Below are 12,352 nucleotides of genomic sequence, written 5' to 3' on the forward strand. Positions count from 1 at the left end.
TGGCGGCGGTCCTGCGAACACGCCCCCATCGCTCGCCCTTCCCACCTGCCCTCCTCGGCCAACCTGCCTCCCCATCCCCCACCCCGCGGGGTCCTTCGGGCGCGTCCCGAAGACTTGTGTCCCTCTCGCCGCTCCGTCGCGGCTCCCTCTTGCGGGCCGAGGGCGAAACAGCGAGAAGGGGCTCACGCACGCCGCGAGCCGCGGCCGGGCTTCCGCTTCCGGTAGCGGCGCCGGGGCAGGTCGGGGTTGGGGCCGGGGCCGGGGCCGGGGCCGGGGCCGGGGCCGGTGCGGGTCGGCCGGCTGGGCGCGGCCATGGCGTTCTCCGCCTTCCAGAAGGTGGCCATGGTGTCGGGCCTCGTGCTGTGCGTCTCCCTGCTGCTGCCCAGGGCCTTCCTGTCCCGCGGGAGGAGGCCGGAGCCGCCGCCCGCGCCCTCGGGTAAGAGGCCGCTCCGCTCTGGGGGCCCCCGAGGGCGGGACGGAGGGGCAGCCGGGCCCGGACCTGGCGAGAGGGAAGAGGGGGGAGGACGGGGACGGCGCCTCCTGCGCCTGCCTTCTCCGCGTGGGGAAACTGAGGCTCGCCCGCCGTTAGCTCTGGACCGGTCCCTGAGTGACAGGCTGAGTCAACAAGCATTTATTAACCCCCTTCAGAATGCGTTAATGCTCCTTTATTAAGCACCTGCTTTGTGCTAGGCGCTGTGCGGTGGGATGGGGGCGCATACAAAGAGCCTGCCTTCAGGGAGCTTGCAGTCTAACGGGGGAGGCTCCGGGCGAAGCCGAGGACAGGCGGGACGAAGAGGTCATCCAGGCCCCGGAATCGGGGGTCGGGTGGTGGACTGGGGGCTCCCGATCGCTCCCACCGTCATGGTCAGCCTCTCGGACCTCTTGTCCTCCGACAGCCGGCCTTTCCCCCGGCCTCGAGGCCTGTTCAGCCAAGAGGGACAGAAGCCTGGTCTGGGAGCAGCAGCGGGGGGGATTAGAGCTGAAGGGACCTCCGAGGTCATCTAGGCCTACTGCCTTTGACAGGCGAGGAAACTGAGGCTCGGAGAACCCAAGGTCAGACTTGTAGGGAGTGGCAGGGCTGGGTCCTTCGACAACACTGCCCCAGACCTCTGATAACCCCAGGAGGCTTAGGCGGAGAGGAGTAATTTTGTGCAGTAGCCGGTGTTTACACGCCGCCGTGTATTCCGTGTTTGACTGGATCCTCCAAACAGCTCTGTGAAGTGGGGAGTACCAGAAGCATAATCTGGAGGAAACGGACATCAGGAGGCCCAGCCCTGCACAGCCAGTAAATGTCTGAGCTAGGAATCCAACCCAGCTCTTTTTACTTTTTTCAGGACACACCAGCTGCATGTGCTTAAAGATCCACTGAAGGGACCCGAGCATGGCCTCTGCCTTAATCCTCACCCTCTCCCCTTGCCTCCCACCCCCCCCCCGGCCTTCCTCAGCCCTCTGCAGAAGCTGGCTGCTTGCTTGTCCTTCCTTCCCCTGTTTCCTTTTGGCTGGGGATTTTCATATATATGCATATACATAGAAGATATGTATATGTAAAATATATAAATATTATTTATATATGTGTCTGTTTTTAAATCAGTTTCTCCTACTTTGTGTTAAATCATCCAGTTGCACCTACACTCCCAACCCCAGTCTGTGTGGCTCTTAGACCTGAGCATTTCTAGGGCTTTGATGCTTTGTCTTATGTGCCCCATGGTCTCTTCATGTGAAATAAAGGTGACTTGAATCAGTATTGTTTGCCTTTTTTTTCCTTTGTTATATCAACCTCAATACCTCCCTCTCACTGCTTCAGTCATTTTTAAGCTACATTTTTTTTTTGCCTGTGCCACAATTTGAAGGTCCTAGTAATCATTTTGAAATGCAGCTGTGCAATGTAGGCTTTAATTTGCCATATTTGAAAAATGCTTTTCTGTTAATCCTTTATCCTTGGTACATTGTGGGTTACATTTAATAATTCACATTGATGGAGCATACAGGGATAATGTCAAATGAATCATTCTAAAAGCATATGTGATGGGGGGAGGGACCTGATTAAAACCTTTTCTTTATCAGGAAGATGGCAGATTTGTTCTGCATGGCCTAGAGGGCAGAACTAGGTGGATGGTACAGGGAAGCAGATTTTGCCCCAATCTAAGGGAAAACTCAACATTTGGAACTGTCTGCCAATGGAGCGAGTGAGAGGTGTTGAATTCATCATTACTGGAGGTCCTTAGAGAAAAGCAGATGATTGCTTGCCAGGGATGTGGAATCTTTGGCTGTCACAGTGGTCAGGCCTTTTAAGTTGGACAGAGAGCCTTACCAAGTACTGCCCCGTGGGAGAATCTTTCAGTTCTTAAAGTTCTGTGATTTGTTGAGGATATGATTACATTGGCTAGTCTTGTACATTTAAGCAACATAAATTAGGCATGAATAGAAGATATTTCAGGTTAGAGTAGATATGAAGCATCCATATGTTTCTATAGTAATGCAGCAAGGATGTAAATTGTTCAGAAATTTGTACTGTTAAAAATGTAGTGAAAAGGTATTTTTAAAAAATCTTTGTTTTTTTTCTCCTTAGTACAAAACCAAACAGTTTTTTGAAGTCTTAGATGCTTGCTGTTTACTTTGAAAACCAGTAAATTCAAAGATGGTGAGCCAAAGCTGTGAAGTTTCATCCAGGACCATTTTTTTTACCCTTTTTTTTCCAAGTCACTTGTTTGAATTTCCATTGGGTTGAGTTCACTTCACTTGAACAAACACTGTTGAACACCCAGTGAGTGTAGGGGCACTGTGCTGAGTGCCAGAGGGAATATAAAGTGTAGATTAGACATGGTCCTTGCCTTCACAGAGCTCAGGAGCTATTTTTTAGAATTCTGAAACCATTGATAGCAGTATGAATTTTCCTTTTGTAATTTATTAGCTACCAAAGTGTAATCCAGGCAAAAACCCATCTTGAATAATAGATGGCCAGCAGCCGAAATTGGTTAAATTAAATCCTGCCCCTGATAAACTCACACTGTAAAGAGACATTTCAGGGAAATACAATCAATAGGGACTATAATTGCAAAGCTTTGCAGACTTTTCCACAAATACGTCTTGTCAAATGATTTAACAGAATCTCTGAGCTGGAAGAGCCTTTAGAAACCATCTAGTTCAGCCTCCTACCAAGAGAAGGAATTCTTCCCGTAACATTTATGATAAAAGGAGAATGCTAGAATATACTGGAGATTGCACCAGTTCCCAAGCTGGACACACCTCGTTTGATCATTCTAAAAGGATGATCTAAAAGACTCATTTCCTCATTAGGATTTAGTAGAATAAAGTCAAGAGTTTGTGTAACAGTTTGATAACCTATTAGTGGAAATAAATTAAGCAGTTCAGGAATCTCAAATGTAGGTAGTTGGGATGTTAGAGGATATTTTCCACAGGCCTAAACTTGGGCAATTCTTTAGGAGTTCATGAATGCCCCTGCTAGGTCTCAAAAGTGGTATAATGGGTTCATTGATTAGGGTTTGTATTTGTTCTGTCTACACATCAAGGACTTATTATAAAGCCTCATATAGCACCGTATCAGAGTGTCTTCTCTCCAGTATCGTTGATCCCTGCAGGTTATCGATCCCTGTTGAGATAGTGCAAGTGTATACTCATTGGAGGGAGGGTGACTTGCCCAAGATCACGTAAAATAGTAAATGGAGCTAGGACTTCTGACTCTGAGCCTAGTACTCTTTTCACTCTCCTATCTTGTCTAAATTAATAAAGAATTGCTGGTACCCAGCCTATGGCTAGTGATGGCTACATCTTCACTTAACATGGATGACATCTCCCCAGCCACAAAGGCTCATCCTCAAACCTTGGACCTTTCTGTTTTCATGTTCCATAATTTCTCCCACTCCCACTGTCCTATCTCAGGCCTTCATCATGTCTTCATTAAGAGCTAACTGATCTTCTGAATCTTTTCCTCTCTTACCTTCATGTATTCTCATCCTCAGCAGCAGCCAAAATCACCTTCCTGATGCAGGGCTTTGATCATGTTATTTCCCTGACCTAAAATCTTCAGTGGCTCCCTATTACTCATGGAATAACATAAATTTCTTTACCTGCTCTATAAGGTCTGTAGTTCCACCTACCTTTCAAGTCAATAAGCAATTTAAGTACTTGCTATGGGCCAGGCTTTGTGCTAAGCCCTGAGAATACAAAGAAAGGTGAAAGTCATCCTTGCTCTCAAGGAGCTCAGTCTAAAGGAGGAGACAAAATGCAAACCAAGATGGGTGAACAAGATATGGGGTGGGTAAATTGGAGATTACCTCAGGGAGAAGGCTCTAGCATTAAGGAGGGTGGGGAGCAGCTTCTTCCAGAAGGTAGGATTTCAACTAAGGCTTGAAAGAAGCCAGGGAAGCTGGTTTATTCCATTTTATTGCCTTCGTGCATTTTACAGCCAATCTAGAACTCATCTTCATCTCTGTTTCCTGTCCCTTTTTTTTCCCCACTGTCAGTGAAAGCACTTCCTCCTTATTTCTGCCATTCAGAAACCTTTCCAAATCCTCTTGGTTACCACTTCCAGGAAGCAGTCCCTGATTCCTCAACTGAAAGGGTTTTCTTAAGCATACTTTGGGTTATTCCTTTGCCTCTCTCACATTCTACTTTGTGTTATACTAATCTGGTGCTTAATACAGTGACTGGCTAATAGCAGGCACTTAGTAAATGTTTGTTGACTGACTGACTTCTCTGTGTACATGTTATACCCTCCTCTCCACCCCCAGGACACTATTAGTCTCCTTAGAAATAGAAACTGTGCCATTTTTTAAAAAAATCATACTATTCTCAAAAACACCTAATACAGTGCTATGCATATTCAGTTCAACAAATAGAATAGAATACTGTGTATAGTCAGTTAAGGATTTGTTTGGGGCAGCTAGGTGGCGCAGTGGATAGCACAGTGGTTAGAGCACCGGCCCTGAAGTCAGGAGGACCTGAGTTCAAATCCGGCCTCAGACCAAACACTTGACACTTACTAGCTGTGTGACCCTGGGCAAGTCACTTACCCCCAATTGCCTCACCAAAAAAAAAAAAAACAACAGTTAAGGATTTATTAAGCACCAAGGCAGTTCGTTTTAAGCACTCTACTAGACTAGGTATACAAAGACAGAGGCAGAACAGTCCTTGCCCTCAGGCATCTCATACTCCTCTGGGAGACAACATGCATGTGTAAGTGCAGCGTTTATGAAACATACAAAGCAGATGGGAGGTGACCTTGTATGGGGAAGGTCCCAACAGCTGGGAGGACCAGGAAAGCTCTTAAGGGAGCACTTGAGCTGAGTCTGGAAGGACCAGGAGGCAGAGGTGCAAAGGGGCATTCCAGGCTCGGGGAGCAAGCATGACAAAGACACAGGGGCAGGACGTGGGGTGTGCAGTGAGGCCCAGCAAGAAGGCCAGTTTGTCCCTAAGAAGGAAATCTATCATCTTGTTTGATTGAAGACAGAAGAAAGTGAGGAATGTAGACAGATATTTCAAGGCCCTGTGCTGCTAGTTGCTGGGGACACAACGAAAACAGCCCCTACCCTCAAGGAGCCTATGTTGTGTCCAGTAGTTTCTTAATAAGGGTTTGTTATTGAATTAAATCACAAAGATGGTCATTGAAGTCAGTGTAGTTGCTAAGGTGAAAATGGGAGGGGGATCAGAGTCATGGGGGGAGGCACGGAGGTGGGGAGAGTTCCGAAGGAAGTCAAGTCCAGTGATCCATCGTGATTGTGGCCCAGTTTTGTTTCCAAAATTACTTACCTTTTCCAGAGAGAAGCTTATTTCAGGAACAGACCCATCAAACCTTGCTTGAACTATAGCAATTAGAGTTATAAATACATCCAGTTCTTTATGGATTGATTTGTCCTGAGAATGAAGTGTTACCTACTGCTTAATGTTGCTTTCAGAAAGCTCTTTGGTTAACATTGCTAGCCTTTTGTTAGCAGCAGGAACTGTGCTGTTTTTTAACAATGAGAAAGTAGTGCTTTGCTTTCTAAAATCCATTAGGTGTATAGTGAGTCTCCAGTGATACACTAAGTGAAATTTTAATAATTAAATAAACCAAAATGTAGAAAAAGCTTTCAATAAACAATTAGGATTTAGTCAAATTTTGCTCTATAGAATGCTTAAGTACACACACGTTCTTCACCATTGGTGTAGTCTGAAGCATTGGTTCTCCTTTTTATTTTCTTTCCTTTTGGTTATTTTTATTTTAAGCCAACTTGAAAAAAACGTATACATTTTCTTCAGCTAGAAACCAAAGACGGAAGAAAAACTCGTCATCCCAAATGACCTGGGAGATACATTAAGTACCTAGCACAAAACCTTGCTCATCGAAGATGTTCACTAAACATTTGTGGAATTGAATATATGTTAATGGAGATTCTAAGATGCGCTTAACAACCATGAACTAAGCAATCCTGTAATGTTACACTTTGGTTTTCTGAGGATGCTCCTTTTAACTTCCTTATTTCTGTCTCTGGCTCCACCATTCACCCGGGCTCCTATGTTCACAACATTGGAGAGAGAATTTGGTGTAGTGTGAAAAGTCCTGAACTTAGAGTTTGAAGAGACCCAAGTTCAGATCCCTCCCAAGACCCTTGCCAGTTGTGTGACCATGGGCAAGTCACCTGGCTGAGCCTTAGTCCTCTCACATGTAAAATGAAGATAACATTACTTACAATATGTATGTCGTTGGGTGGTTGTGAAGAAAGCGTTTACAAATTTGGAAGAGCAATGTCAGTGTCAACTGTTGCTATTATTTTGGGTTATCTCAAGCCCTTTCCTCTTCCTTACCGTTTGTCCTGTCTGAGCCCTGTCTAAGTTAGATGAAACTTGGAGATTCAAGGGTAAGAGAGGGAATTCGGGAGAGAAAATTTAAGACAAGTGACAGTTACCCACCAAAAAAAAGCAAAAAACTGGGGGAGAGAGTTCATGAATGTATTGGGAAAGGAGTAAGTTACCAAGGCCCATACTCTGCGACATCTTCATCCCTGTTGCCACCTTAATGAATCTGAATATGAATCCTCATTATCTCCTGCCTGTACTGTTGAAACAGCCTCCAAACAAGGCTTCGCGCCACAATTTCTGTCCTCCAATCCATCATTCACACTGCTGGAGCCATAACCTGCAATTTTGGCACATGAGGCAAGAAGCACGAACCATTCCCTCATATCTTTCATGGAGTGGGGGCGGGGGGAGGCAGTGCTGGGCGAGGAGAGACTGCCCCCCAGCAGGAATACAGAGACTCTGGGACACAGCCGGCCACCACCAGGGAGCAGGGAGCTCATCTCCTGTGTTTTTGTCCTCCATAGTTTGGCTTGCCAGGGCTTAAAACCCTGGTCAGCTTTCCCTAATTCCCTAGTTCTTCATATTATTGCCAGAATGATTTTTCTCAGATGCGTCGTATCATTCCTCTGCTCAAAGACTCTTCAGTGGCTCTCCTTCTTGGCTTCCCAATGAAAATCGGTCTCCTTTGGCTGTCATCCACCATCCTCTACAATCTGGTATCAGGCTACTTTTCCAGCCTTAATGCATGTTACTCCCTTCTGTGCACTCAGTGCTACAGTCAGACTGAACTCTTTTCTGGTCCCTGAATATATATACCCACCTCTTTGCCTTGACTCACATTGTCCCCTAAGTCTCCTTCCTCCTTTTTGCTTCTTACTCATCCTTTAAAGACATTCTCCCAGGACCTCACCTAGCAGTTTGTTTTACAACATGTGTAGAGTACTGTGTGTTATAATTATTTATACTTATGTTTTATTACCCTGTTAGATTGTAAACACAGAGACAGGGTCAACCTCAAATTCCCCCATCGCCCACACAATGGCCTTGCACATAGTGTTTAATAAATATTTTTTTCGACAAGTGAATGATGAATCCACAATTTCATCAGTATGGTGTCTCACACACTGTTTTCTTATCATAGCCCTCCTGCACCTCATTCTGTGTGATTCTTGTAATATCGTCTAATTAATAGATTTACGTAGTTACCATGAATTTACTCTCTAAAAGCTAGGAATTTGGAGAAGTGAGTCACAGAGTCGGGCCTTGAAAAGAGATTTAGGATAGATGAAAGTGTTATAATAAGTGCACTCTCCAAGTTCACCAGTGACCTCCTACTTGCCAAATTTAATAGCCCTTTCTGTCAGTGAAGATCTAAATTGGAAAGCTCGGCTCATCCCTCCGGTACCTTCTAACACTCTAGTCTCTCTCCTCCTCTTTATGGTATCCTAATGAGTGATCCAGACCGCTTTCTCTGCTTCCTCTCCACTGACTCCTACCTTTGAGAGCTACATTTTGACTCATGTACTTACCTCAACCTCCTTTTCATCAAATCTAATAAGGCACTTCGCAATTTAAGTTGCTTATCCTTCTTGCCACCTCATCACTGGTATCCCCCAGCATCTGAACAGATGAAATCAGCCACAAATACGTGTCCAATATTTCACCCTGCTGCAGCTGAACTTTTTTTCTTCAAATGGTTATGTGTTACTAATTTCTTCTACATGACTTTAAACAGCATTGCTCTCCTCCTGGTCTCTGAGACGCAATTTTGGAAGTATTTCTGTCCCCACATCCAATCCAACAGCTGTGTTGCTGATTCACTGTATTGGTCCTCAGATCTCTCCCTTATGGTTTCCAAGGTCCCTGCCCTACCCCCTCGTCCCTTCACATCTGAATTCCTATAGTAGCCACCTAACTGGTCTCCTTGTCTCCAGCCTTCCTCCCTGAAGTAGCCCATATGTATATATTGCCAAGAGTAATATCTCATATTGCGTGTTGCTAAGAGCATGCTTCCTCAAACATCACTTTCAGTAGGTCAGTCCCTGCTCAGAAGCCTTCAGTGATTCATGGAATCAGAATGTTAGAGGTGGAATGGACATTGAGATCACCCAAGCCAGATGAGGAAACTGAAGTATACAGAGGGAAATGACTTGCCCAGGATCACACCACTATTTATGGCAAAGCTGGTACTATATTCTAGTGTGAGGAAACAAAGTGGCACCATGCCCACCTCCCACTTAGACTAACAGTTGGCCCGATCTGGCTCTTCTCTTCTTCCACTCTGGTCTCCTGATCACCAATCTGGTGCTCTTCCCATGATACTGGGGTCAGTATAAAAGGATCAACATAGCCATATGGAATATCACTTTACAGCAAGATCAGAAGAAAAAATATAAGGCATGAGCAGAGATTGATGTAATCAGAGAAATTAAACATGATCACACCGACCCCAGTGCCTTGCACAGTGTCTTCCTACGTGCTTGTTGAATTGAACCCCTACATCACTTGCTGTTTATACCATTCATTTGAGTACATACAGTACTTATGCATTGCTTTGTACCTTTATATAAAGGTTTTATATATGAATATCTGGTCTCCCAACTGCATTATGAGCTTCTGGAAAACAGAGACTTCATTCTGTGGTCCCTGATTGTCCAACGTAGTTTGGCGAACATGGAAAACTTACATTAAATATTGAACAAAGTATTCAATGAAAGCTAGAAAAAGAATGAACTCTACGCATGCATTAGCTGTTAATAAAAGCCTGTTGAGTGTTTTGAGTGAGTAAATATTTGTCATGCATGTCTTCTATACCTGGAAATGGAGGTGGGCCAATCATGTGATGAGCAAGGAGTAAATGATGGATAGCCTGCGTATTGGACTGGTATCCATGAAATGTAAAAAAAAAAATCCTAGACAAAGGCCTGGGGCAGTGTGACAGACAGAATATAAACATGCACACTCAGCCTCTGGTTCCTGAGGCAAGCTTTCTTTTACTTGTGCTCAGCATTACCACTTCAACCAGTCCTCACATGTGATTTCAAGTTCCCTTCATTATCACATGCCAGTTTATGTATCTTAAACTGTGGCATCCAGAGCCTAACACAATACTCCGTAGATGTGCTGATGAGGGCAGACAGTAAGCTATCACCTCCCTGGTTCTGAAGGCTGTACTGGAATTATTGAAGCCTTCATTATACCAGTGTCTCATAGTAAGCTCCCAAGTTTAAACTAAAACCTCCAGGTCTTTTTCACATCCCCTGCTTTCTAACCACTCCTCCTCCATTCTGTACTTGTCCAGTTGAACTGTTTTTAACAAACTAAGTGCAGATTTTACACTTCCATCTCTTATGTTTTCTATTCAGTTCACTTCACAAGCATTTATTAAATCCCTCCTGTGCGTGAGACACTGTTCTGCAATATCAGAAGGACAAAATGAAAAACCATTCTGCCCTCAAGTAACTTGCACATTCATGTAAGATTTAACCCATCATTCAATTTATCAAGATTTTTTTATTCTTTCATTCATTGCATCAAGCATCTCTCCCAATTTTGTGTCGTCCTGAGTTTTAATACATATGCTATCTACATCTTGGTCTGAATTACTGATAAAAGTGTAGAATAAAATTGGGTTGAGGACAGAACTTTGAGACTTGCCACTGCAGACCTCCCTCCACATTTACATTGTTTAATTAATCAAATACCCTTTGGGATTGGTCATTCAACCATTTAATTGCTGTGATATCATTTTGTCTACAGTTGTGTCATAAAAGCTTTGTAAAATCCCGATGAAACAGCCTACTTTACTGAGCTTCCATTTTAGTAACCATATCAGAAAAAGAAATGAGGTTTCAAAGTAGTATGTCCTCCAAGAATTCTCTGTTGACAATACCTAACAGAATTCCTCTGCTTGCATCCATTCAGCACCTAGACATTTGGTCAATATAAAAATGGAGAGGATTGTAGATATTGTTAATCCCTCACAGTTTATTGATGAAATGCTGGGTTTCAGAGAGGGGAAGTGACTTGTCACACCTATCTAGGAAGTTGAAGAGCTGGGACTGGAAGCCAGGTCTCCTGTCCATTGCTTTCATTGCACCATATTAATGCCTTCCATGAGGCCACTGGGTAGTTTGCTTATTAAAAATGGTAGCCTATGTGGGAACAGTGCTTTTATTCTTTTTGCCTCTGCCCTATCCCCCTTCCCAGGACCTCATCCAGTGCTCTGAACATAGTAGGTGCTCAAAAATATTTTTGACTTTTGTGCCTACTGGGAAGATGATCTCTTTAAATTCTTAAGCATTCAGCTATTCCATAAATGCACAGTTTGTCCTTTGACTACACTGTGATGCTCTGATCTTTCTTATTTTTATTTTTTTTGCTTTATGTTGGGACTGTGAAGACAGTGCCCTGACTGCAGTAAAATGAACTTCATGTTTCATTCCAAAAAATGCTAAAAATAATTTGAACAGCCACAACCTAATGAACCAAAGCTTACCAGTTAATGACTGTACATCCTGGGTATGACGTGGACACGTTTGAAGGTCAACATGGTATTGTTTAATGAACCAATACAACATGCTTCAAAATTCTGTCAAGGCAAACACCAGACACCAAACTATAAGGCTAGCATTCAGTCCCCTTGGCCCTAGTTCCTGTGGCCTTTCTTGCTTTTTCAGTACACATTAAAATAATTTGAGAAGCCCCAGAATGCTGTAAAACATCTACTATGTGCCGAGTGTTGTGTTAGGCTGTGGGGAAGATGCAAAACTTAGACAAGACATGGTCCTTCCCATCTGGATCTCACAGTCTAGTTAAGATATAAGACAGACACACTGAGAAGTAGAATACACAGTAGTACATACTTGGGATGGTGCCCTGCACACGTGTTATATGGGGGTATTATGTGTGTGTTAAGTGAATAATGAAAAACCGGAGTATGTGGTTCCGAGAGTAAAAGGGGCCGTTTTCCCCTGAGGTTAGGCTTTCCATGCTGGTGAGGAATTTGGCAGGGCTCCGAAGAGGGTTATCTAGAAAGGACATGAAGTGGTTGAATGGGATGATCTCCGAGGTCCTTTGTGGCTTTAAATCTCTCCTCCAGTCTCACTCCAGTGTAGAGATCAGTGTGAATGGAAGTTCACGGCCATTTTCTGGGGACAAAGAATAGTCTAGTTTTGTCAATGTGAAGTGCGTGAGAAGCAGTGTGAGATGAGAATGGAAAGGTAGGCTGGGGCCAGATTTTGAAGGGTCTTGAATGCCAACCAGTAGAGTTTGACCTTTTTTTTTTTTTGGTAGGTGACAGGGAGCTGCTATAGCTTTGGTTTTATTTTGTGAGATGACTAAATAGTTGCATAAGAAATCCTAGTCTGACAGAAGTATGAAGGATGGATTGAGGAAAAACAATAGCAAGAAAGCCCTTCTGGAGTCAGGTGCAATAGTTCCTGCAGGCAGTAAATCGGGGTGTTATTAATGTAGCAGTCATCCTGCAGTCAGTCATGTGAGAGGACAGTCTTATGGCTGGTGAGCCCCTCCTCGGTATGTGGAAGCCCCGAGT

The 12,352-nt window shown here is 44.2% G+C and overlaps 1 protein-coding gene across 4 annotated transcripts in view; it reads left to right on the top strand.

Moving 5' to 3' along the window:
* The first annotated feature begins 312 nt into the window (after positions 1 to 312).
* RIC3 (RIC3 acetylcholine receptor chaperone) overlaps positions 313 to 12,352 on the top strand; it is a 39,137-nt gene continuing 27,097 nt past the window's right edge. For all 4 annotated transcript variants that reach the window (XM_027852593.1, XM_027852594.1, XM_027852595.1 and 1 more), the window contains exon 1: positions 313 to 436. In XM_027852593.1, the coding sequence (XP_027708394.1) occupies positions 313 to 436 (124 nt within the window). The remainder of the gene's footprint in view (positions 437 to 12,352) is intronic.

The sequence above is a fragment of the Vombatus ursinus genome, unplaced genomic scaffold (assembly GCF_900497805.2).
Source record: "Vombatus ursinus unplaced genomic scaffold, bare-nosed wombat genome assembly UNPS02009770.1, whole genome shotgun sequence".
NCBI lineage: Eukaryota > Metazoa > Chordata > Mammalia > Diprotodontia > Vombatidae > Vombatus > Vombatus ursinus.